The sequence below is a fragment of the Salvelinus namaycush genome, chromosome 29 (genome assembly GCF_016432855.1).
Source record: "Salvelinus namaycush isolate Seneca chromosome 29, SaNama_1.0, whole genome shotgun sequence".
Taxonomy (NCBI): Eukaryota; Metazoa; Chordata; class Actinopteri; order Salmoniformes; family Salmonidae; genus Salvelinus; species Salvelinus namaycush.
In genome coordinates, this window is record NC_052335.1 from 5,015,626 (window position 1) to 5,038,988 (window position 23,363).

The 23,363-nt window shown below is 42.7% G+C and overlaps 1 protein-coding gene across 3 annotated transcripts; it reads right to left on the reverse strand.

Moving 5' to 3' along the window:
• Nucleotides 1-52: 52 nt before the first annotated feature.
• LOC120024034 (glycerophosphocholine phosphodiesterase GPCPD1-like) lies at nt 53-20,115 on the reverse strand. 3 transcript variants are annotated; one of them, XM_038968127.1, is made up of 21 exons: nt 20,008-20,115; nt 19,069-19,161; nt 18,651-18,741; nt 18,332-18,416; nt 17,324-17,399; nt 16,903-16,944; nt 15,029-15,152; nt 14,581-14,821; nt 13,083-13,245; nt 12,455-12,587; nt 11,982-12,036; nt 11,776-11,868; nt 11,388-11,465; nt 11,137-11,176; nt 10,827-10,882; nt 10,647-10,712; nt 9,918-10,054; nt 6,717-6,852; nt 6,463-6,623; nt 1,912-2,118; nt 53-1,503 (listed from the first exon to the last, which is right to left on the reverse strand). In XM_038968127.1, the coding sequence occupies exons 2-20, from the start codon at nt 19,115-19,117 to the stop codon at nt 1,932-1,934; spliced, it is 2,013 nt and encodes a 670-aa protein (XP_038824055.1). In that variant the 5' UTR covers nt 19,118-19,161; nt 20,008-20,115; the 3' UTR covers nt 53-1,503; nt 1,912-1,931. The 3 variants fall into 3 exon arrangements, with proteins under 3 accessions (XP_038824055.1, XP_038824053.1, XP_038824054.1); XM_038968125.1 differs by having other exon boundaries at nt 53-2,118; XM_038968126.1 differs by having other exon boundaries at nt 53-2,118; nt 19,069-19,176; nt 20,008-20,104.
• Nucleotides 20,116-23,363: the final 3,248 nt, after the last annotated feature.

Consider the following 23,363-nt stretch of genomic DNA (forward strand, 5'->3'; position numbering starts at 1 on the left):
CCTACCAGTATGTCCATCGCAATATATAAAAGACAAACTCCTACAAAAGTAGTACGTTTTTAAATCATTTTATTCATTTCATCTCAGTTAGCTAGCATTGTATTGTCCTGACACAGTATCAAGGGTGTGACATGAGTGACCCTCAATTCCAGTCACCCATAGCACTCTGAAGGGCATGCATGACGACTCCATACACCTAGGTAGGGGTAAGAGTCTCAAAAGTTATTTATTTTACTTAACGAACTCAGACAGTGCTTGCGTCTGTTTTCCAGGGATATAATCATGGTACACCATCACATCTTCAATGTGCATTGAAACAAAAAAATAATAAAACACATCCGGTAGGAAAAAATGAGTTGCAATGTAGCAGGGAAACTGTGCCATGTGAAACAATCTTGGTCTTCTATTGCATTAGGCAGAGTGAGGTGTGAAGAGATTCAAACAGTCAGACTAGTTAATTCATACAACTTCCCCATCAAGGCTTTCTGATGTGTTGTGCAAGCACCGTTACTCAAATTAGCTAGGGAGTGAGTTATTATGTGGATTAGATCTAGCCAGTACAAAGTGTTACCTATATACCCCTCCCTAATGGTGAACATTCAGCTCACAACCCACCCATACATTTTAAAGTGATGCTAAAAGCAAAAAAAAAAACAGGTCATTAAAGCAATATTAAATGAATCTGTTCAGATTTAGGCACCCATAGCAACACTTCATTATCTGGTCATTCAATAAATGACACTTCATTAATGGCATAGCTCAGGGCAGTCCTAATACAAAATCAGTTTGCACGAGTTCGAGTTCAAATGCACCATTGAAGAAAAAATAAAATGCACATCAAAATAAAATAAAAATCACCTGAGCGAGAGAGTTTTGGTCACTGTCCCAAATTATCTTGTTCTATTGAAAATCTATTGTGAATTGTAGCCACTGCCATTCAAAATTAGATTAGTAATGTAACAAAAATAACACTGTAAAATGCTGGCTTATTTCATATGCGGACAAGCATAATGCAGATGCAAAAAAGAAAGAATCTAGTGTTGCAAATCATTATCCGCATAAAACTACATATTACTTAAATTAAACCAGCAAGCTGAAGACAAACTGTGGTCTGTTATCAGTCATGAACTGTAATACGTGTACAGAGATGTCACCAATAAGAAAAGCTCAATCTGGAAAAGCTAATATACAGTATATTTTACCTTCGATTTGTATTTAGCAAATCGGCATAATAAAATATAAACCTCAATATAAATTCCTTGAGTAGGCATTCATTTCTAAGTGAAGACATGCGAATGTGAATTCCTTTATAAAATTGCAACTGAGGTGCATATCCCACAGTCATTCAACTGAAGTCCTAATAACAAACACCAGATGCCATTTTTTGGCAAAACACCCTCCTCCTTAGTTAAAACAAACAGCTGCGAGAACACATCTGGACACAGCTTGAATATTGCTTCAGTGGACGTCAGTTCAGGAAGGGGTTGTCAATATCTGGCCATGCTACAAAAAGGACAGAAGAGCTTTTTAAATCACCAATTTGATTCCAATCACAAAACCTAATCCCTAATGTAAGAAGCAACACCGGACGAGTAACGCTTGCAGAACGTGAGACGCTTCTAATTTAAACGAAACCAGGCGTAAGGACGGGAGCTTTGAGAGAGACTTGGTTCCATTTTGAAGATTGTATCTCCAGTGTGAGCTGCATTAGGATAAAGTGGCTCACGTTGGCAAAAAGTTACTCTACCGGTGTAGGAGGTAAAAAAAAACTGACTGTTTTTCATCAGCGTCTAGTGTAGCTCCTATGTAACTCAAAAAAATACATTTAAAAAAGGGTGTACACTCGCTCATAAATTCTGCCTATATTCATTGCCGCTTCTGTCCTGTCTAGCATGCTTATCTAGAGACAACCTTCGGAGGCAGATAGTTGCTCAGGAAGAGCTGAGGCCCGAGTCGGACTCGGCACTGCCGTTGTGAACCTTGGCGGCGGTGACGCAGACAGGCGCCTGGCAGGGGATGGAGTAACAGGAGCACACAAAGCTATTGAGAGTCTCCTGCAGAGTGTGCTTCTCCTCTACTTTGAAGATGTCGGCCTGCTCAACCTGGTCGTCACAGATCCTGTAGTGAAACACAAAGGAGCAGAGAAGAAGAAAAAAAAAGAGAAAGGAGGATAAAACATCTGTTATAGGAGCCAAAGATAGTCAAGACAGAATTACTGCCGCAGGTCCACAATCCTAGTTCAGGATTTAACAGGGAACAAGGAAGCTCAAAACAATGTTGAGGTTAATCAGGATTGGAATCTGGTTCCTCAGTGGCTACGTAACGGGTTCCTCAGTGTCTACATAAAGTGCTAATCTACATGATCAATAGCATGTCAACATAGATTTTATTGATAAGGTTAACTCACGTTACATGATCAGCTACTGTACAATGTTGTAGCACAAAGCAGGAGGGATTAGCTTCGAGTAATAATCTCAGTGCATGGATCCGATTTCAGCTCATTGTAAAAACAGGTTCTTACAGCCACACTGCCTGCCTACCTGACATTCCAAAAAAACAACCAGTCTCTGTGTGCTGTATACACCATGCACTTAACATAAGCCTTTGTCTGGAAATGGTCAATACTAAAGAGTTGTACGCAGGAGTGATAAAGCAGAAAACAAAATTGATACAAGCATGAATATAAAAAAAAGGGGCAAACTTTATCCACTACCAAGAGAGTTAATCTACATTATTCGTAGCAGTCTATTAACCACCACAAACCGATGCTGGCACTAAGACCGCACTCAACGAGCTGTATAAGGCCATAAGCAAACAAGAAAATGTTCATCCAGAAGCGGCGCTCCTAGTGGCCAGGGACTTTAATGCAGGGAAACAAACATGTTTTACCTCATTTCTACCAGCATGTCACATCTGCAACCCAATTTTTTAAATTAAAAACAAATTAAAATAAACTCTAGACCATCTTTACTCCACACAGAGACACATACAAAGCTCTCCCTCCATTTCGCAAATCTGACCATAATTCTATCATCCTAATTCCTGCTTAAAAGCAAAAACTAAAGCAGGAAGTACCAGTGACTCGCTCAATATGGAAGTTGTCAGATGACACAGATGCTACGCTACAGGACTGTTGTGCTAGCACAGACCGGAATATGTTCCGTGATTCATCTAACGGCATTGAGGAGTATACCACCTTAGTCACCGGCTTCATCAATAAGTGCATCGACAACGGTGTCCCCTACATGCATATCCCAACCAAAAGCCATGGATTACAGGCAACATCCTCACCGAGCTAAAGGCTAGAGCTGCTGCTTTCAAGGAGTGGGACACTAATCCAGACACTTATAAGAAATCACTCTACGTAACCGATCTGAGCAAGACCTTTAAACAGGTCAACATTCAAAGCCAGACAGATTACCAGGACGTGTACTCAAAGCATGTGCGGACCAACTGGCAAGTGTCGTCACTGACATTTTTCAACCTGTTCCTGACCGAGTCTAATACCTACATGGTTCAAACAGACCACCATATTATCTGTACCCAAGAAAGCGAAGGTAGCCTGCCTAAATGACTACCGCCCCATAGCACTCACGTCAGTAGCAATGAAGTGCTTTGAAAAGCTGGTCCTCATGCCGGGAAACCTTAGACCCACTAATTCGCATTCCCGCCCCAACAGATCCACAGAAGATGCAATCTCAATCGCACGCCACACTGCCCTTTCCCACCTGGACAAAAGGAACACCCATGTGAGAATGCTGTTCATTGACTACAGCTCAGCGTTCAACACCCTAGTGCCCACAAAGCTCATTACTAAGCTAAGGACCCTAGGAATAAACACCTCCCTCTGCAACTGGATCCTGGACTTCCTGACGGGCCACCCCCAGGTGGCAAAGATAGGCAACAACGCATCTGCCACGCTGATCCTCAACACTGGGGTCCATCAGGGGTGGGTGCTTAGTCCCATCCTGTACTCCCTGTTCACTCACGACTGCATGGCCAAGCACAACTCCAACACCATCATTAAGTTTGCTGACGACACCAACAACGATGAGACAGTCTATAGGGAGGAGGTCAGAGACCTGGCAATGTGGTGCCAGGATGACAACCTCTCCCTCAATGTGAGCAAGACAAAGGAGCTGATCGTGGACTACAGGGAAAGGAGGGCAGAACAGGCCTCCATTAACATCAACGGGGCTGAATTAAGTTCCTTGGTGTCCACATCACCAACTAACTATCATGGTCCAAACACACCAAGACAGGCGTTAAGAGGGCACGACGACACCATTTCCCCCTCAGGAGAATGAAAAGATTTGGCATGGGTCCCCAGATCCTCAAAATGTTGTACAGCTGCACCATCGAGAGCATCCTGACCGAATGCATCACCGCCTGGTATGGTAACTGCTCAGCATCTGACCGTAAGGTGCTACAGAGGGTAGTGCGTACGGCCCAGCACATCACTGGGGACAAGCTTCCTGACATCCAGGACCTATATACTAGGCGGTGTCAGAGGAAGGCCCCCCAAAAATTGTCAAAGACTCCAGTCATCAAAGTCATAGACTGTTCTCTCTGCTACGGCAAGCGTAAACGAAGCGGCAAGTCTAGGACCAAAAGGCTCCTTAACAGTTTCTATGTAATATAAATAGTCCAGGTGGCCATTTGATTAATTGTTCAGCAGACTTAAGACTGCTGAACAATGAATCAAATGGCCACACGTACCATTTACATACTGCTGCTACTCGCTGTTTATTATCTATGCATAGTCACTTTGCAAAATTACCTCGACTAACCTGTACCCCGACCCTGTATATAACCTCATTTTTTGGTGTTACGTTTTGATTATTCTTTTTATTTTTTTATTTTTTTACTTTAGCTTATTTAGCAAATGTATTTTTTAAACTCTATTTATTGAATTGCATTGTTGGTTAAGGGCTTGTAAGTAAGCACTTCATGATAAGGTCCACACCTGATATATAAGGCACATGTATCTTATTTGTCAGAGGCGCCAGTTGACCAATCATTGCTTTCCTAATATTTTAAATTTTAAAAAGTCACGTAAAATTTGGATACACACTTTCATAAAAAGTGCAAATTATCTCAGGAAAAGCATAACAACGCCAAAATGTGTGGAGAACTACCTAGGCTAAGTTAGAAGTCAAATGTCTTGCGTCATGGAACCCTGCTGGTCTGTTCAAGTTAGTGACCAGACCAGGGGACCTTTCATTCAGGCAGTAGTCAGGAGGAACCAAATCGGGGGTGAGTAAATATAAACAGCACACCCAGGAATCAGAGACATTACTGGCGTCAGGAGAACCAGTAGAGTCAATGACATGATTTGGCCACCAGATTTAACATACTCTAAAAGAAAGAGAGACCGTTATCAATTGCAGGTAGAAATTGCCCTCTCAACCACAGATCTAGGGTCAGATTACATACTCCCAATTCTTACTTTAATCATAAGGGTTGAAAGAATATCTGACCCTGTATCAGAGGGTAGGGGAAAGTTCTACCAACTCCAGGTTGTCATGACAACACACAGGGGACTGGAGAAAAGGTCTCTGGTCTATTCCAATGATCCGACACAGCTGGAAGAAATACGGGCCTCCGAAAACCCGGAATCCACTGACTTAACCAAACACGTAAGCCATAGTTCAAATGTGTGTTATTTCCGTAAAAGATGCCTATAGTGCTGAAGCAGTAGAAAACCAGTTCTTTGAGGTCAGGTCACATGTCTGTTCATTGAACGAAACCCCTCTCCGACCCAGCCATCTACTTTACAGAATGTAACAAATTTATTTCCTTCTGATTTCATAACTATTACTTTCATTAGCTACAGTGGCGGAACACCAAGTGACTCAATAATAGCCTACTGTGCGTTTTTAGGTTATGTAACCTCTTATATGATGATGTCCTTAACTGATACACTGATTGATTGGGTTTACACTACACTGACTGAAGCGCTGATGTGTGTGTTTGTCAGTGAGACGGAGTAAAAAATCAATGCTGACAGAAGTCCAATCAAGAACTTTGAGCAACAGCCAACAGTATGAGAGACAGTGTGTATTACAGATAGTGTGATCAGAATAAATAGAACTAAAAAAAAAAGGTGCTCACAAAGGAGACTTGTGTACATGTCCCGTGTGGCTCAGTTGGTAGAGCATGGCACTTGCAATGCCAGGGTTGTGGGTTCAATTCCCACGGGGGACCAGTACAAAAATGTATGCACTTACGTAAGTCGCTCAGGATAAGACCCTGCAAAAATAACCTTTTGAATAGATTGCTGCTACTGTTGTTGTTATACAGAATGGGGTGGTTTCCATTAAACCTAGCCCTGGACAAAAACGAAACATGATCAAATCTCCATCGAAAGTGCTTTTTATTCTAGGAATAGGCTTAATCTGTGTCCGGGAAACCGCCCCTAAATGAGACAAAATGGATTTACCCGTTCAGCCAGATGTTTACCTGTCATAGATGAGTCCGTCGATGCCCTGCTCCCTTAGCTTGGTCCTGTTGTCGTGGTCGTTGTTGAGGTCTCCCCAGCAGAACACCACCAGGCCTTTAGATTGGGCCTCTCGGATGTGCTCCAGGTTCTGAAGCAGCTCCTCTGTGTGGGCACTGATACCCTAGATGGACAGACAGACGTCAGAGAGTGTCGACTGATCCGCTACATTAGTACAGAGACTTTGTCAACGCTATATCCCAGTTCCGCCACTCACCAGGATGTTTTCGCTCTGCGCAAAGCTCATGGCGATCTGTGTGGTCCGACAGCGGATGTCCATGAGCTCAGGATAGGTCTCAGAGATGCCCTGGGTCAGGAACAAGATAGGGTACTTGTTCTGCTTCTGACGAACCCTGGGGGGAGAATTCAACATTTATGGTTACACTTACGCTTCACCCTGTGGAACGGTCGTTTAGACACTAACAGCTTACAGACAATTAAGGTCACAGTTATGAAAATTTAGGACACTAAAGAGGCCTTTCTACTGACTCTGGAAAGTGCCTTAGGCATGCTGCAAGGCGGCATGAGGACTGCAGATGTGGCCAGGGCAATAAATTGCAATGTCCGTACCGTGAGACTCCTAAGATAGCGTTACAGGGAGACAGGACGGACAGCTGATCGTCCTCGCAGTGACAGACCACGTGTAAAAACACCTGCACAGGATCGGTACATCCGAACATCACACCTGCGGGACAGGTACAGGATGGCAACAACAACTGCCCGAGTTACACCAGGAACGCACAATCCCTCCATCAGTGCTCAGACTGTCCGCAATAGGCTGAGAGAGGCTGGACTGAGGGCTTGTAGGCCTGTTGTAAGGCAGGTCCTCACCAGACATCACCGGCAACAACGTCACCTATGGGCACAAACCCACCGTCGCTGGACCAGACAGGACTGGCAAAAACTGCTCTTCACTGACGAGTCGCGGTTTTGTCTCACCAGGGGTGATGGTCGGAGTCGCCTTTATCGTCAAAGGAATGAGCGTTACACCGAGGCCTGTACTCTGGAGCGGGATCGATTTGAGGTGGAGTGTCCATCATGGTCTGGGGCGGTGTGTCACAGCATCATTGGACTGAGCTTGTTGTCATTGCAGGCAATCTCAACGCTGTGCGTTACAGGAAAGACATCCTCCTCCCTCATGTGGTACCCTTCCTGCAGGCTCATCCTGACATGACAATGCCACCAGGCATACTGCTCGTTCTGTGCGTGATTTCCTGAAAGACAGGAATGTCAGTGTTCTGCCATGGCCAGTGAAGAGCCCGGATCTCAATCCCATTGAGCATGTCTGGGACCGGATGGATGGGAGGGTGAGGGCTAGGGCCATTCCCACAAGAAATGTCTGGGAACTTGCAGGTGCCTTGGTGGAGGAGTGGGGTAACATCTCACAGCAAGAACTGGCAAATCTGGTACAGTCCATGAGGAGATGCACTGCAGTACTTAATGCAGCTGGTGGCCACACCAGATACTGACTGTTACTTTTGATTTTGACCCCCACGTTTGTTCAGGGACACATTCTATTTCTGTTAGTCACATGTCTGTGGAACTTGTTCAGTTTATGTCTCAGTTGTTGAATCTTGTTATGTTCATACAAATATTTACACGTTAAGTTTGCTGAAAATAAACACAGCTGACAGTGAGAGGACGTTTCCTTTTTTTGCAGAGTTTATTTATATATCCTTATTCCATCCTTTTACTTAGATGTGTGTGTATTAGGTAGTTGTAGAATTGTTAAGATATTGCTGTATTGTCGGAACTAGAAGCACAAACATTTCAGCCTTTATAACAGGCACATAAAACATTTGTCATAGTTAGTCCAACATTCAAATTACAACTAGGCCTCAGTTCAGCAGGCGAACACAGATTTCTGGATAAATAAATCATAGCAAGTTTTTGGTCTCATTCAGTAATTGACCTGACAAAGTACAATCCTGTTAATTTTTTTGTTTAAGTATTATTTATATTCCTAAAACAAGTTGAAAATGACACTGTTGCTGCTTCCGGTTGTCTTGGATTTCTGCCCAGTGTCAAAACAATACACTGAACTAGGTTGTTATAATTTGAAGACCTAAAAATAAAAAATGTATGTGTGGAGTATCTCACGAGTTCAGGTAACTTGTATTTAGCTAAATACCTTAAACTGTACACGCACCAAAATTTAACAAGCGTCCACGCGAGCTGAAATTGATTAGCTTGTTCTAACTGTAATCCATAGCGCCAGCCAGCGACTTTCATACAAAGAACGCGGCAAATTTCACATGCTATTTGGGTTTCTAATTGGTCGCACTGGTGTGAGCTGCACATTCTACCTGGACACCTGAATCAAAACATCCTATTTTTTGCAACCATGAATTTGTTAGACAGTAAATTGCATTATCCTCATGCTCTGCCGCTGTGCCTGTCTTCAGTGTGAGAGGCTCGCTCATTACAGTCTCCCCCCTTGTGTGCCCCTATAACATTTCAACATTTTAAGAAGAAGAATTGCGCATCGGCAATCGCATTAAGCCTCATTGCAAAGTTGTTTTTAGGACATTGGATTTACTGTAAGATTAATACATAGCTATTAGCAGTAGGTGTTATATTTAGAGTTAGCAATCTAGCTAATGTGTTTCGAGTTTCTACTTCCTCAGGTGGTGAATTGGCACCACTTGAATTAGACCTATATAATATTAGTGCACATAAAGATGAAGGCAAATTCTATTTAACCCCTCCCCCAAAAAATAAACACTATTTTCACAGTAAAAAAAAAAAAAAATCCCCAAAATTGTGCCTTATTGTCAACCCAAAATTCATGACAATCACTGGATTAGGTTGCATATCAAAATATTTTTAAATCACGCATTCCTACTTGGACATGTTAGATGCAACAACTTATTTATTGAATACCATCTCAGTAGTCTATTACACGTGTTAATAAAGCATTCTGAAATGACTTTATAAGAGGACTCAAATGTATTGTGTTGTGGGACGCTGCACAATTTTTGGGTGGAGGGTGCCACCAACTGAAAAAGTCAGTGGAGCCCTGCAGACACTTGTAGAATCTATGCCAATGGGCATTTAAGCTGTTGGTGGGTGGCCAAACGCCCTATTAGGAACTGTTGGGGTTTCCTTTTATTTTGGCATTTACCTGCATGTCGGCAGGGTAGCCTAGTGGTTAGAACGTTGGACTAGTAACCGAAAGGTTGCAAGTTCAAATCCGAGCTGACAAGGTACAAATCTGTCGTTCTGCCCCTGAACAGGCAGTTAAACCCACTGTTCCTAGGCCGTCATTGAAAATAAGAATTTGTTCTTAACTGTAAAATAAAGTTAAATAAAGTTTAAAAAAAACTTTATTTTGACAATTTAACCGGGCGTTCAAGACTAGAGCTTCCATAGTGACTGTGCAGCAGGCTGAAAGTTCGACGCCCCGAGTAATGCTTACATAGTGCAGACGTCAGGGTCGAAGCAGGAGAAGACGATGCGTCTCTTGCCGGCTCTCTGCAGCACACAGCTCAGTATGATGTCCAGGAACAGGTTCATGTTGAAGTAGGAAGACAGGTTTCCTTCCCACGAACCATCCTGTTGAAGACAATACCGCAACGCTCCAATGTGAAAAGGGTTGTTACTATCTGACAATGTTTGGATTTACAAAAGTGCAAAGCTTTCCTATTTCACTTGAACCACGAGCCCCAACCCTAAAAGAACAAATAGCTGTCAGTTGGCAATTTGTTTTGCAAAATCAACAATTACCTGCATATTATGCGAGAGCTTGCAAATTTGACCAATCAGCACGTCTCCGCATAAAAGAGTCAAATCGTCACATAACACTAACCTATCGCTGCAGTACAGAGAGGGCGTGCAATGTCAACCAATCAACGCACATTTACCGTATAATATGGTTCAATCAAGCCACACGTCAAACTTCTTCCCGCATCAGCGCATTTCCGCGACAAATTGCTCAAATTCAGCACCTATTGCCTCGCAAAAATGTCAGAATTGCCGCAGCAAATATCAAGCAATTTCGTGCGCAAACATCACCAAAATTCCCTTTGAAAGCCAGGAGATACTGAAATAGGTTATAGGTCGGTTCAGATAGGACAAAAGTGGCTGTATTTTCTGGCATGACCAACTAATCTTCTCATGACCGGCATCACTGACTGGCTGTACATACCTTCATCTGACAAATCCACTTGAGCTCGATGTTGAAGCCCACATTTTCAGGCACCGCATGGAAGATCTGGAACATGACATAGGGAGGCAGTTGTAATCGGACGCAGAACCTCAAGGGTGGGATAAGTTTGTCCACATCAGTAACCTCGCAAGTGGTGATGTCGACCAGGAGGTCTTTTACCTGTGAGAATGAAGGGAAGGGCTGGTGTTCGTCAACCTCTTCCTCGTCGTCGTCATCTACGAAACAAAGCGGGAGTAAACCATGCACTTCGCCACACACACACACCTATACACAGCACCTGCTCTGCTGGTTCACATTCAACTGCTTTACACAATGACACAAGCAGAGGACATAGGTTTGTTCTTCACCATACCAATTGGAATTATTGTCGGTTAACAACTATGGCTTTGCAAGAGTAGAGGAGGATGAGAGCATTGTTTGCCTTAAGGATAAATAATTGACGTAGTTGATGAAACGGAAGATGATATACCTTTGTGGTCGTTCACCTTCAAGGCAGAAGCATGGCCCAGCTGTAGATCAAACACAAAAGTCATCCTTCATATCACGTCACTTTTGCCCATTCTTAAAATAGTGACAAACCACAGACTACATAAGACTAAAATCAAATCAAGACATCCACATACTGTCTTCAAAAGGACTCTTCATATGAACTGTTCAACAACTGGCTTCTGAGCGTATTCACTAGTAAAAGGAGAAGCCAGTAGCTAGCAGAGCTTTCACCTTGAGCTGCTGTAGCTGGTCGTATGTGAGATCTTTCACCGGAACTTCAAACCGCTCCAAAGAGTGCTTGTCTCCTTTCTGACACGAGGAAGAGAGGAGAAAGTAAAGCGAGGATGTTGTACAGCGGGGTTTCCCCAAACTCGGTCCTGCGGGCCATCCCTGGGTACACGTTCTGGTTTTTTACCCTAGCGCTACACAGCTGACTCAAATAATGAGTTAGTTATTTGAATCAGCTGTGTAGCGCTAGGGAAAAACAAAAGAAATGTGCACCCAGGTGGGGGAGGGGGGGCAGGCCTGAGTTTGGGAAACCCTGCTGTACAGAGTGCATTGGACGGTATTGTTGAAACAGAAAACAAACGGGATTTGTTCTGTCGTCATTGAGGTTGACCTTCTTCGTGGAGATGCAACAGGTGAGATCGTGGTACACGATAGGGACACAGTCCTTGGAGAGATGGACGTCAAACTCCACATAGGCAGCCCCCTGCAGAAACACACATGCAGTCAACTGATGCGACAACCGATCAGAGAGACATTTAGAGGAAAATGTGTTTATTTTTCAGTTTTTTTTTTAAACCTCCACGTAGGAATACTCACATGATTGGCAGCACTTTTGAACGAAGCAATGGTGTTCTCCCTGACTTTGGTATGTCTGAAAAACAAATCCAGACATTTTTAGGCCAAAACCAAAGACATCCAAATCACGATGTACAGTATAACAGATACAGACGTAATCTTGTTAAGTATGAAGCGTATGATCAGACTACTAGTTAATGACCTGCACGCTAACACACACACACACAACTCCTAGCTGAGATTCAGGGGCACGTCTTTGTTGTTCGCTGACCGTGACTTCCTCTGTTGATGTGTACTCTGACTGAGCATGTCCTAACCTGCGCTGCAACTTTGAAGTCATACGGTACAGAACAATTGCATTCAAACATTCAATAAACAAAGAATGAAAGGGTATTTGTGTTCTTATGGGTAGGCCCTTCCTAGAGTCCTGCGTCAACACACATCTAAGAACTTCTAACAATCTATTATGTAATGCTTGTGAGCGTTTCTCGCACTTGGCTGCGTGTGTGCTGCCGGCCCCTCTGTGGCCTACGTCCAGGGGGGCACTCCTCTTCCTCCAGTACTTGGTGAAGGAGGAGCTCATGTCACACTGCAGTCCCTCGATAGGACGGATCACCAGGTAGTCCACTGGAATAGAAAAATACATTAGGCTCGATTTTTACCAGGGAAACATCTTAGCTAACCCTCTGGCCCCCCAAGTCATCTCAAGTCAGCCAACCCTTTATTTATATTCTAGTTCCTGTTTTCCCCCCATCTTGTTTGACAGTTCCACGCTAAAGGGAAAGTTGATTGTTTACGTCGGGAAAATGTCTGCGGGAGGAACTATATGCGCAGACTTACAATACTCTAATTCCACGTCTGGTAAAAATTCAAAGACCCGTCAGCCAATACAGGCTGCATCCTAGTGATCGATTTATGTTTAGTACATCCTCTGTCACTCTTAGAGAAATATAGAAGTTCAATAAGTCCCGTATCCGAACCAAGTTTTGTGCAAATCCCCCATTGATACCAATACCTGATTTACAAAGAAGTCAGAGTTACATGGGTGTATCTCAAGCAACTTAGTTGAAAAGTTCTACGCTTTTACCAGACTACTTGTTGCGGAGGGGTAGGGTTGCTCACCTCTGACTTTGCCCAGGGTCTGTCTGGAGTTGCGTTTCATGATGGGCAGAGTGACCACACCCGTGTCCTTGCCACTCTCCACGAAGAATGAGGAGAGGAGGCAGGCCGTACCCGCCGTCCCTGGGTGGGCATCCCCTGGCATCACGTGCTCACCCATGTCTTCCTGTAGAGGGGAGGAAAGGGTTAATACACCAACTATCATACACATACAGGGCCCGACACTCATTTTTTTGGTACAATAGTGGTTTGGGAGTACACCTACAAATTCAAATGTATTGGTGGTTTACACAGATTTGCAAATGGTTATCGCAGGTGCAACGAAATGCTTGTGTTTCTAGCTCCAGCATTGCAGTAATACCTAGCAACACAAATCTAAAATGTTACATAACAGAACGAGTGATAGATATCCATAAAGGGGATAGACAGCGTAAAAATAAAGTGTGTACAGAAGTTACATAGGATGAGCCAAGACTGGAATACGTCAGACGGGCTGTCCCTGTCTGTTCTTTCAAATATTTGTTTTTAAAAGTGCATTTTTCCATATAGACACACCCTGTGTGTTTTAATACAAATCAACTAAACTCTGCAAAAAAAGAAACGTCCTCTCACTGTCAACTGTGTTTATTTTCAGCAAACTTAACGTGTGTAAATATTTGTATGAACATAACAAGATTCAACAACTGAGACATAAACTGAACAAGTTCCACAGACATGTGACTAACAGAAATGGAATAACATGTCCATGAACAAAAGGGGGGGGGGGTCAAAATCAAAAGTAACTGGTGTGGCCATTAAGTACTGCAGTGCATCTCCTAGAGACCGTTTGTGCTGTTCTGTGAAGGGAGTAGTACACAGCGCTCTACGAGACCTTCAGGTTCTTGGCAATTTCTCACATGGAATAGCCTTCATTTCTCAGAACAAGAATAGACTGACGAGTTTCAGAAGAAAGTGCTTTGTTTCTGGCCATTTTGAGCCTGTAATCGAACCCACAAATGCTGATGCTCCAGATACTCAACTAGTCTAAAGAAGGACAGTTTTATTGTTTCTTTAAAATCAGGACAACAGTTTTCAGCTGTGCTAACATAATTGCAAAAGGTTTTTCTAATGATCAATTAGCGTTTTAAAATGATAAACTTGGATTAGCTAACACAACGTGCCATTGGAACACAGGAGTGATGGTTGATGATAATGGGCCTCTGTACACCTATGTAGATATTCCATTAAAAATCAGCTGTTTCCAGCTACAATAGTCATTTACAATATTAACAATGTCTACACTGCATTTCTGATCAATTTGATGTTATTTTAAATGGGATTTTTTTTCTTTTTTTTTTAATAATCTTCTTTCAAAAACAAGGCCATTTCTAAGTGACCCCAAATATATATTTTTATATTATACACACAGTAAAATAGTATGTAAACATTACAACACAAAGCAGTTTCTGTAGTGCTCATAAAAGTCAACTGGCGAATATATTGATCCTGCTGTGAACAGTACCTCAAAAAAGTCGAAGGTGAGTTCCAGGTTGTCGGGGTCCATGGTGTGGATGACGTACTCTGTCCACTGTGAGGCCTCCAGGGCGTAGCCACACTCGGGCTGGGAGTGGCGGGACTTGTACCCATCTCCACTGATCATACTGGTCTCCAGCGTAGTGGTCATCTTGTGCCACGACGCGGCGCTCTGCTCCAGCTCGTCATCTTCATCATCCTCCTCCACACCCTCAAGCGTCAGCTTGATCCTGGGGACAGATGGGAAAGGTCACAGGTCAAGAGAGGTCAAGAGGGGCGAGGATCTGAAAAGGCGTGACTATGACCGATAGACTAGTGTATTTACAGATGCATATTTCCTCCATAAAGGTGTAGCTGTTTATTTTAAAGCCATATTTGGTTTGATCCCATAAGTTATTTTGGGATCAATTCTATGGGATTTTGTCTCCTGCTCTCACCTGAAGCGAGACTTCTTGTATTTCTTCTTGGTGATGGAGACAGGAGACGTCTTGGAGTAGTGCAGACGCAGACGGATCTCTGTCTGGCACGTCAGCCACCCAGAGTCTATACACGCTGAGCCGTCTGCAGAGAAACATGTGGTAAGCATTCTGGCACAAAATGGCCACCGTTTGAGTCACCCAGGTGAGTAACAGTGCATATTGGTGGTGGATGAGGTTTGCTATCCTCAAAACAATGCAAAGCACTTTGATTTTGAGAAAAGAGCTATGGGAATAAAAGTAATTGTTCAAACACAGAGTCAACTGTAGCATGGGGAGACAGTCAAATTCACTTCAATCAGTATGTTCTACTACCAGATAACTAACCGTCTAATGGGGAAGTGTTTTACATGTAATCTGTGAAGAGTTAAGTTCCACCAAAGGATTGAGTCATACCTCAGGTATTTAGTATAGGCTCCTACAGTATTTTCTTTACGTACTTAGTCTGTGATTAGCAGTTTATGAGCCCTTAGTTAATCTTCATCTTGTTTTTAGGGCCCGATCCCAACATAAGAAATGTATACCTTTACTCTACGCACTTCTCAGTATTTGGTATTCAGACTTAGCTTATTTGGTCGCAAAACGCGCTCTGCAGGTGTGGCTACCTTGCGCACACTGAATATATTTCATTCAACCGCTGAAAACCCTCCCACTCTCTGGGCCAACTGATTCTCATGGAGTTGTCGGTTCAATAGGGTTTTCAGTGCATTTATCTTAAGCCATCCCTTTAAATACGGTGCACATTTGATTCGAATTTTGTCGACATAGTCAATTGAAAACGGGTTCAGAATATAGGGATTAATGAAAGAAATCCACTATGCTTATTCATCTCCGTTTCAGCACTAAATGGTAAAAAAATAAAATAATTGATCATTTACACGCATTTTAGGATTAGGAGCACATGTATGAATAATAAAAAATAAAAAGGCTCTTCAAACAGTTACACACGTAATACTGTATATTGAGGAACTTTTTAAAAAATGACAGTGGTTTGATTCATCCTGAAAGTTGTCCTGTTCAAGTTCAATCCATGAAATATTGGAAGGTGGAAATAAGCATATAATGGGCGTTGAAGAATAAGCCTATCAATCATGGAACTGTATGACAGAGGTCCAGTCCGTGCGACCCGTCTGAACCGTGCGCCAGGCTCCAGCTTTAAACTACTACGTGTGGACTGAGTTCCACAATGATTCTAATACATATCCCAAATTATTGAACAACGTTAACCTAATATGATCCACTAAAATCATCTAAAACAATTGCTATGTGTATTTACAATCCCCTTCTCCAAACAGATTACTCATTTACAGTTCATGGAGAAATGGTGGTACTTCTATCAGGAAAAAATGTTGACGCTTTTCCCACTTGGAAGCGGTAGGTTTGCTCGACCATATTCATTGTTTCCTTGTGCGTAAAAGTGGTGGACTTATTAGTGATTTAAGTCAAGGTCAGAATGTGACGCAATTGTGACGCAGCACACCTTCGTTTAATCCAACGCCACCTCAAATAGTGGGTGAATAGCATGCTATTCTCATGCTTGCGTTCAAGGGCAGACTACACATAAAGAGAAAAGCACATCAAAAGGAATAACGCTTAATTTACGCGTGCTTAACTCTGGTCGGGATCTGGGCCTTAGCGCATAACAAAGGACTACCCTGGGGTCTTTGCATTCAATGTCAAATTGGCTTTTTCCTAGTTCACCTGTGCAATGGGGTGAAGAGATTGCAATTATATATTACCATGACATGGCCAATGTATTTTCCAGACAACAGCGAGACATAATAATTATTTCCCAAAATGGATTAATCAAGACGTGATGTAATTATTTGACTTACTGTGGAATCCAAATTGGCCATCGTCAATATCAAGGTGTGATTCTGCAAGATAATAAAACAGGCATGAGGCCTTTTACAAACAAACCATCTCTCTCATTTCAACCATGATACACAACATACCAAACATCCAACAACAGCACAAAAAGGTTTATTTTAAACATTGTCCAAAAAGTATCAGGTGGAAGGATTTAGGAACAAAATAAGGTTTATTCAATTGTTTACTACTAAGCTGATTTTGAATGACCTTTGTCTGAGTTTTTGTTTTGTCTGAGTTTGAGTGGTCACATCTACTAGCGTTTCCTCCGCTCTAGAACATTCTAGTTAAAACAACACAATGTGACCTCCAACCCACTTGCCTCAGCAAAGCATAGATACCGTACATTCCCCCAAACCAAGCCGGGTATTGTTCTGGTGTATATACCTGTGGGGCTCATCAGACGTGGCTGCTGATGGGTCTCCCACTTAGTGACTATCACCTGACAGGGACCACCTGCACTCTGCAATGCCAATGTTTAGTACAGCATTAAGACTTATCAAATACAGTCAATGTTCACTTTGGTCTCAAAGGTATAGTCACCAATTAGCGAGCCACTTTTGGTTGAAATCTGAAAAGGGGATTCATTAGGTCGGTAGGTGGAAGAACTTGAGCATCATGTCCTCACCTACACGAAAATATTTAACCATCTTCTGAAAGATCACAGATTTAGACCCCAGAGACGTGAAAAATGTGTTGTCATTACAACTGGCCTATCTGAATGTGTGGGCTCCACCCATGAGTCAAGATTGTATGCTCTTTGACGAGTTAGTAATGCTGTTTGTCCAATGGCAGTAGTTCAGAGCAGGCAGAGAGACAGCACAGTTCAAATGAGTTTGTTTTGCCTCGTATCACGGGTGTGATAGCTTTGCTTCATAAGCTACTGTCTGTAGGACAGATAACAGCCTGACTCTCTCTCTCTGTACGAGGAAAAGCTTTCTTTTTTTTTTATTGTGAAATTTGAACGTCCAAGACGGACGTATAGAGAACGGTACATACTGACATTAACAATTAGAGTGGTGAAGAACACGCTGTGTGTGTTCCAACATCCAAGTCTATCCTAGCGCAGCATTAAATAACATGGGGGAGAGGCTCACGTCCCGTGCTTAAATCCAAGCTCAGCTATAGCCAGCTGGCAGAGCTCCAGGCATGGACGCTCTCCCCTGAGCATTACGGAAAAACTGAGGTGAGCTAGAGGGGATCAACACAGATGTGGGGAAAGTGAGCTAAATAATCCACGGATGATCTTTAAAAACTGCTGTAACGTAGCTAATCTAATGCTTTCTAATGTTATGGTACTAGAATTTGAATAGGCCAAACACAATCAAATAGGTTAATTTCTTTAATATGTCCGATTACTTCACATGCTGACCGTACATATAAAGATGAGCTCACCTTTGACTCCAGGAAGTGGCCTTTGAAGTAACGATAGGTTGGCACAGCACCTCTGGGCACACTGACGGTCCTCTTCCACAATGTCCTGGAGAAGGAACATAACATTTACATTTTAGTAATTTAGCAGACGCTCTTATCCAGAGCGACTTACAGTGGCGAGCGCATACATTTTCGTACTGGTCCCCCGTGGGAATCGAACCCACAACCCTGGCGTTGCAAGCACCATGCTCTTACCATCTGAGCTACACAATGTTGAATTACTTCAAACACACAGAAATCATTCAGATCATAGCATATTCAAAAGTGAAGTGATATTTACCCATCGTGTTCAGCCGGTTGTAGGGTCACAGCTCTTTGATGGCACCAGCCTCCTAAAGCTTCACAGCTACCAACCACAGCTATCACCTCACCTAGTCATACACCATATTATTACGTTCAATTAAATGAGTCATAACTGTACACATTCACCACACACACACTCTCTCTCTCTCTCTCTCTCATCAGACTCTAATGATCAAGTGCTTTTCAGCTAAATTCTCGTGGACAAACTACGTAAATCGAGCATCTGACCAAATTACTCAAGATTTTAGATCCGGGTCAGCTAACTGAGATTAACTAAAAGCTGACATTCCTGACTGCCTGGTTCGTTGTCAATCTTTCTGTCTAAAGTTGTCCTGAATTGAATAGTCTTCTTGTTTCAGATGAGTCTGCTGCCCTGCAGTAGGGGTTGGTCTTACCTGGGGATGTGTCTCCCCTAACTGCCAAAGTCACTTGAGTTGTCTCCATAGTTGACACAGGCACAAACAAGGACAATTGCAGGCGCAATCAAGCTGGAAAACCAGGAACTTAATGGTAAAACAGGCATAAATTTAGGCATAGATTTAGTGGATTAACAAAGCTGTGCTGGGTAGTAGAACCTCTATGACTGGACCAGAATATGGCCTTGGATATTCAACGTCTCCTGTAAAGCCAGATTCTGGTTCAATCTATGACTAAAAAGGTGACCACATCAACACAACCACTCGAGTTAGCTAGTTATCTTAGTAACTAACAGATCAAGCTAGTATTAGAGCATCCCCAAGACTGATGTATCTATAGAACTCGCCCGTTTGTAGTCCTAAAATGAAAATGAGTTAGCCCCATGGCTTGTTGGTGCATTGCAGGGGAAATGAAATTGTTTTTTTTGGATAAACGCAGAAATTAACGTCTGAGGTTAACACAGGTTTAGTAGATGTTATACGTTTTTTTCTATGACAACCAGTCAGTTCACATTACCTTTAGCAAATGTTTAAACATTTATGAAATCAAAATAAGCACATAATGTCCCCGTAGGCTTTGACCAACGAGCCACGGCAGAGTTAGTGCACACAAAAAGACTCCACTACTGTTACTCTGTCCGATCAGACAGCCCAATTCCGGATTTGTCAGCAAAACAGAGACCACTGTAGCTAGCCATGCAAACCAGCTGTTTACCGTAAATTACTTAACTAGTTAGTCATTTTGCGCCAACCCGGGCAGGCAGCTAACATCGGCAGTTACGTTACCTTACTACTAACGTTAGCGCGCTAGCCATTGTAGCACAACAACATCGATTTGACTTTTTCTAGCTACAAAACTGAAATAACCATTATAACTTAACAATATTGTCGCATAAATCACAGAAGGTATCAATTTACCTTAATTCATCAGCAGACAGATCTTGCACGGTGTGGTAGATTTGGCATATTTGTTGACAACGTTTGTAGCTACTGCGACGCAGTCTTCTTGTCGCCAGTGACATGAGCAGCATTAGTGGTGAGCAACAATCGTTGAATAGCCTTCAAAATAAAAGTCAAACAAACGGATCCAAATAGTGGAATTATGCAATACTTGGACTAGGGATGTTCAATGTCGGTACCTGGTTCTGGTTCTTCTTCTTCTTCTTCTTCTTCAAATAAGGGACTAATTCAGACCTGAGACACCAGGCGAGGGCTATTAACTACCAAGTAGAAACAAAAACCAGAAGTGTTTTGGCCCTCCAGGACCAACATTGAACAGCCCTGGACTAGATCAGGGTTTCCCAAACTCGGTCCTGGTGCCCACCCTGGGTGCACGTTTTGTTTTTTACCCTAGCACTACACAGCTGATTCAAATAATCAACTCATCATCAAACTTTGATTAGTCATTGCAAGATGGTCTACAACCGTTGACCCATATAAAACCTATATTGCCGATGCTATATGTATTGTCTTTGAAACCACCGGAGGCCATATTGGCACTCCCTAGTAGGAGCAGTCCTCCTTAGGAATGAATGGAATTCGGCAGTATTTCATTGAAATGTTTCAAGGACAAAATGACATTTATTTAAGTATTTTTGTTGTTGTAGTGGTGACAGTCACATTAGTACTCTCAACAACAAAAAACGTTAAGTACTTGTTTTCTATATTTAGTTCACATAATATAATTTATAATTATGCATTAAAGTGTCTGTGATAGAATAAGCATGTCAAAAACGAATGCAGACATTAATAAATGCATTTCTATAGCTTCCAAAATATGTTTGACAATTGAGGAGCGGTGCCAAGATGGCTGTGCGGTGGCTGCCTGGTCACATCACAGGCCATAGCCTGGTGCATCTCGGTTCAGACAAATCAAACTCGTCCATTTGTCCTGCCATAATGATCAGATAGAGATCAATAAACAAAAATGTAATATGCTTGCTTTGCTTGAGTTTCCATTTGATTACAGCTATCACTGAAATGTAAAAGCAGGAAATACTAAATAAAGATTAAACGAAGCCTGCTTACTTAGGCCACTCAATATATAACCGATAGGCCTAATATTAGTGATAAGTATCTCTCAAATGTTGCCCACTGGGTATAACAAATGTCCTACTGAATAGCTATGAGGCAGTTAAGAGTAAGTCAATTATTTATTTACAGTCCCACTAATGAGAGTGTGCCTATCTCTGCCTGAAGAAGAGATGGATCAGGTGCTTCAGCTATAGCCTATCTACAGCCTATAGGCCAAGCTCAAGTGTCCGCTTACTCGGATTATTACAGGGTCACCAAAACAAGCATCTCATGTTCACTAACATGTCCTGTACTGTGCTACCTGTTGTTGTGCTTGTCCATTTAGTGGGTAAATGACTGTAAAGCACTATGTCATGTCAGAAGAATAACGTACCAGTACCAGCCATATGAGTTCATGTAATGCTTTTTTAAGTAAGAAATTCTGCATGTTTTCTAAATTGAGTATAGCCTAAGGATGTTATGGAAACTTGTCTTGACTTAGCCTAGTGTAGTGCATTAGCATGTCAGTTCCTGCATTGCTGGAATACAAAACTGCTATTTACGGTTCAAAGTCAAAATACAGTACATGACCAAAAGCATGTTGACACCTGCTCGTTGAACATCTCATTCCAAAATCATGGGCATTAATATGGAGTTGGTCCCCCCTTTGCTGCTATAACAGCCTCCACTCTTCTGGGAAGGCTTTCCACTTGATGTTAGTACATTGCTGCAGAGACTTGATTCCAATCAGCCACAAGAGCGTTAGTGAGATCGGGCACTGATTTTGGGTGATTAGGCCTGGCTCGCAGTCAGCGTTCCTATTTATTCCAATGGTGTTCGATGGGGTTAAAAGATTTCCCTTCACTAAAACTAACCCGTTCGGGCCTAGCCCGAACCATGAAAAACAGCCCCAGACCATTATTCCTCCCCCACCAAACTTTACAGTTGGCACTATGCATTCGGGCAGGTAGCGTTCTCCTGGCATTCGCAAACCCAGATTCATCCATCGGCCTGCAAGATAGTGAAGCGTGATTCATCACTCCAGAGAACGCGTTTCCACTACTCCAGAGAACGCGTTTCCACTGCTCCAGAGTCCAATGGCGGCGAGCTTTACACCACTCCAGCCGACTCTTGGCATTGCGCATGGGGATCTTAGACTTGTGTATAGCTGCTGAAACCCATTTCATGAAGCTCCCGACAAACGTTCTTGTGCTGAAGTTGCTTCCAGAGGCAGTTTGGAACTTGGTAGTGAGCGTTGCAAACGAGGACAGAATATTTTTACGCGCTCTCGACGGTCCCCTGCCACTTCACCACTGAGCCGTGCTCCTAGATGTTTCCACTTCACAATAACAGCACTTACAGTTGACCGGGGCAGCTCTAGCAAGGCAGAAATTTGACGAACTGACTTGTTGGAAAGTTGGCATCCTATGACGGTGCCACGTTGAAAGACAGTGAGCTCTTCAGTAAGACCATTCTACTGCCAATGTTTGTCTATGGAGATTGCATGGCTGTGTGCTCAAATTTATACACCTGTCTGCAACGGCTGTCGTTGAAATAGCCGAATCCACTAATTTGAAGGGAACTCCACATACTTTTGTATATATAGTGTATATGAATATACTGATATGTATGTGCCTACTGCGTAGTTCAGCAAACCTGCTAACCATCCATCAATTGCCTGTGTTTCTGACCTCGTAAGGTGTCACATGGACGGGCAGAAAATGGCAGCAGACAATGACCTTCCAGAGTTACATAACCCTTGATCATATTTCTCAACAGAATTAGCCAAGAGACAGACTGAACCTACGAACCACAGTGGCTACGGCATCATGTGTTCTAGGCCTACTGGGGTTCCTACTTACACACCATAGAAAGGTTTGGGATCATACGCACATCCTTTAAAACGTAGGTGCTTGGTTAATAAAGAATACCTGTAAAGAACAGGAAGGCTGCAAACTCTTTCTACTCCCAATTCATTGCTTTATTGGCAACGTTTGTTCCAAAACGGATCTTTGTCATGTCAAACAGACCTGAGTGCTCACATGCCAAAATATACACGTTTCACCTCACATGGCCATTACGCACATGACGCGTGGTGGGTGTGCTCATAGTCAATCATACTTAATCACAGAGGTACATGTGGTCATGAAGGATTGCAGTGCATTCGGAAGGTATTCAGACACCTTCCCTTTTTACACATTTTGTTGCGTTACAGCCGTATTTTAAAATCGATTCAATAAATTTTTTCCCCCATCAATCTT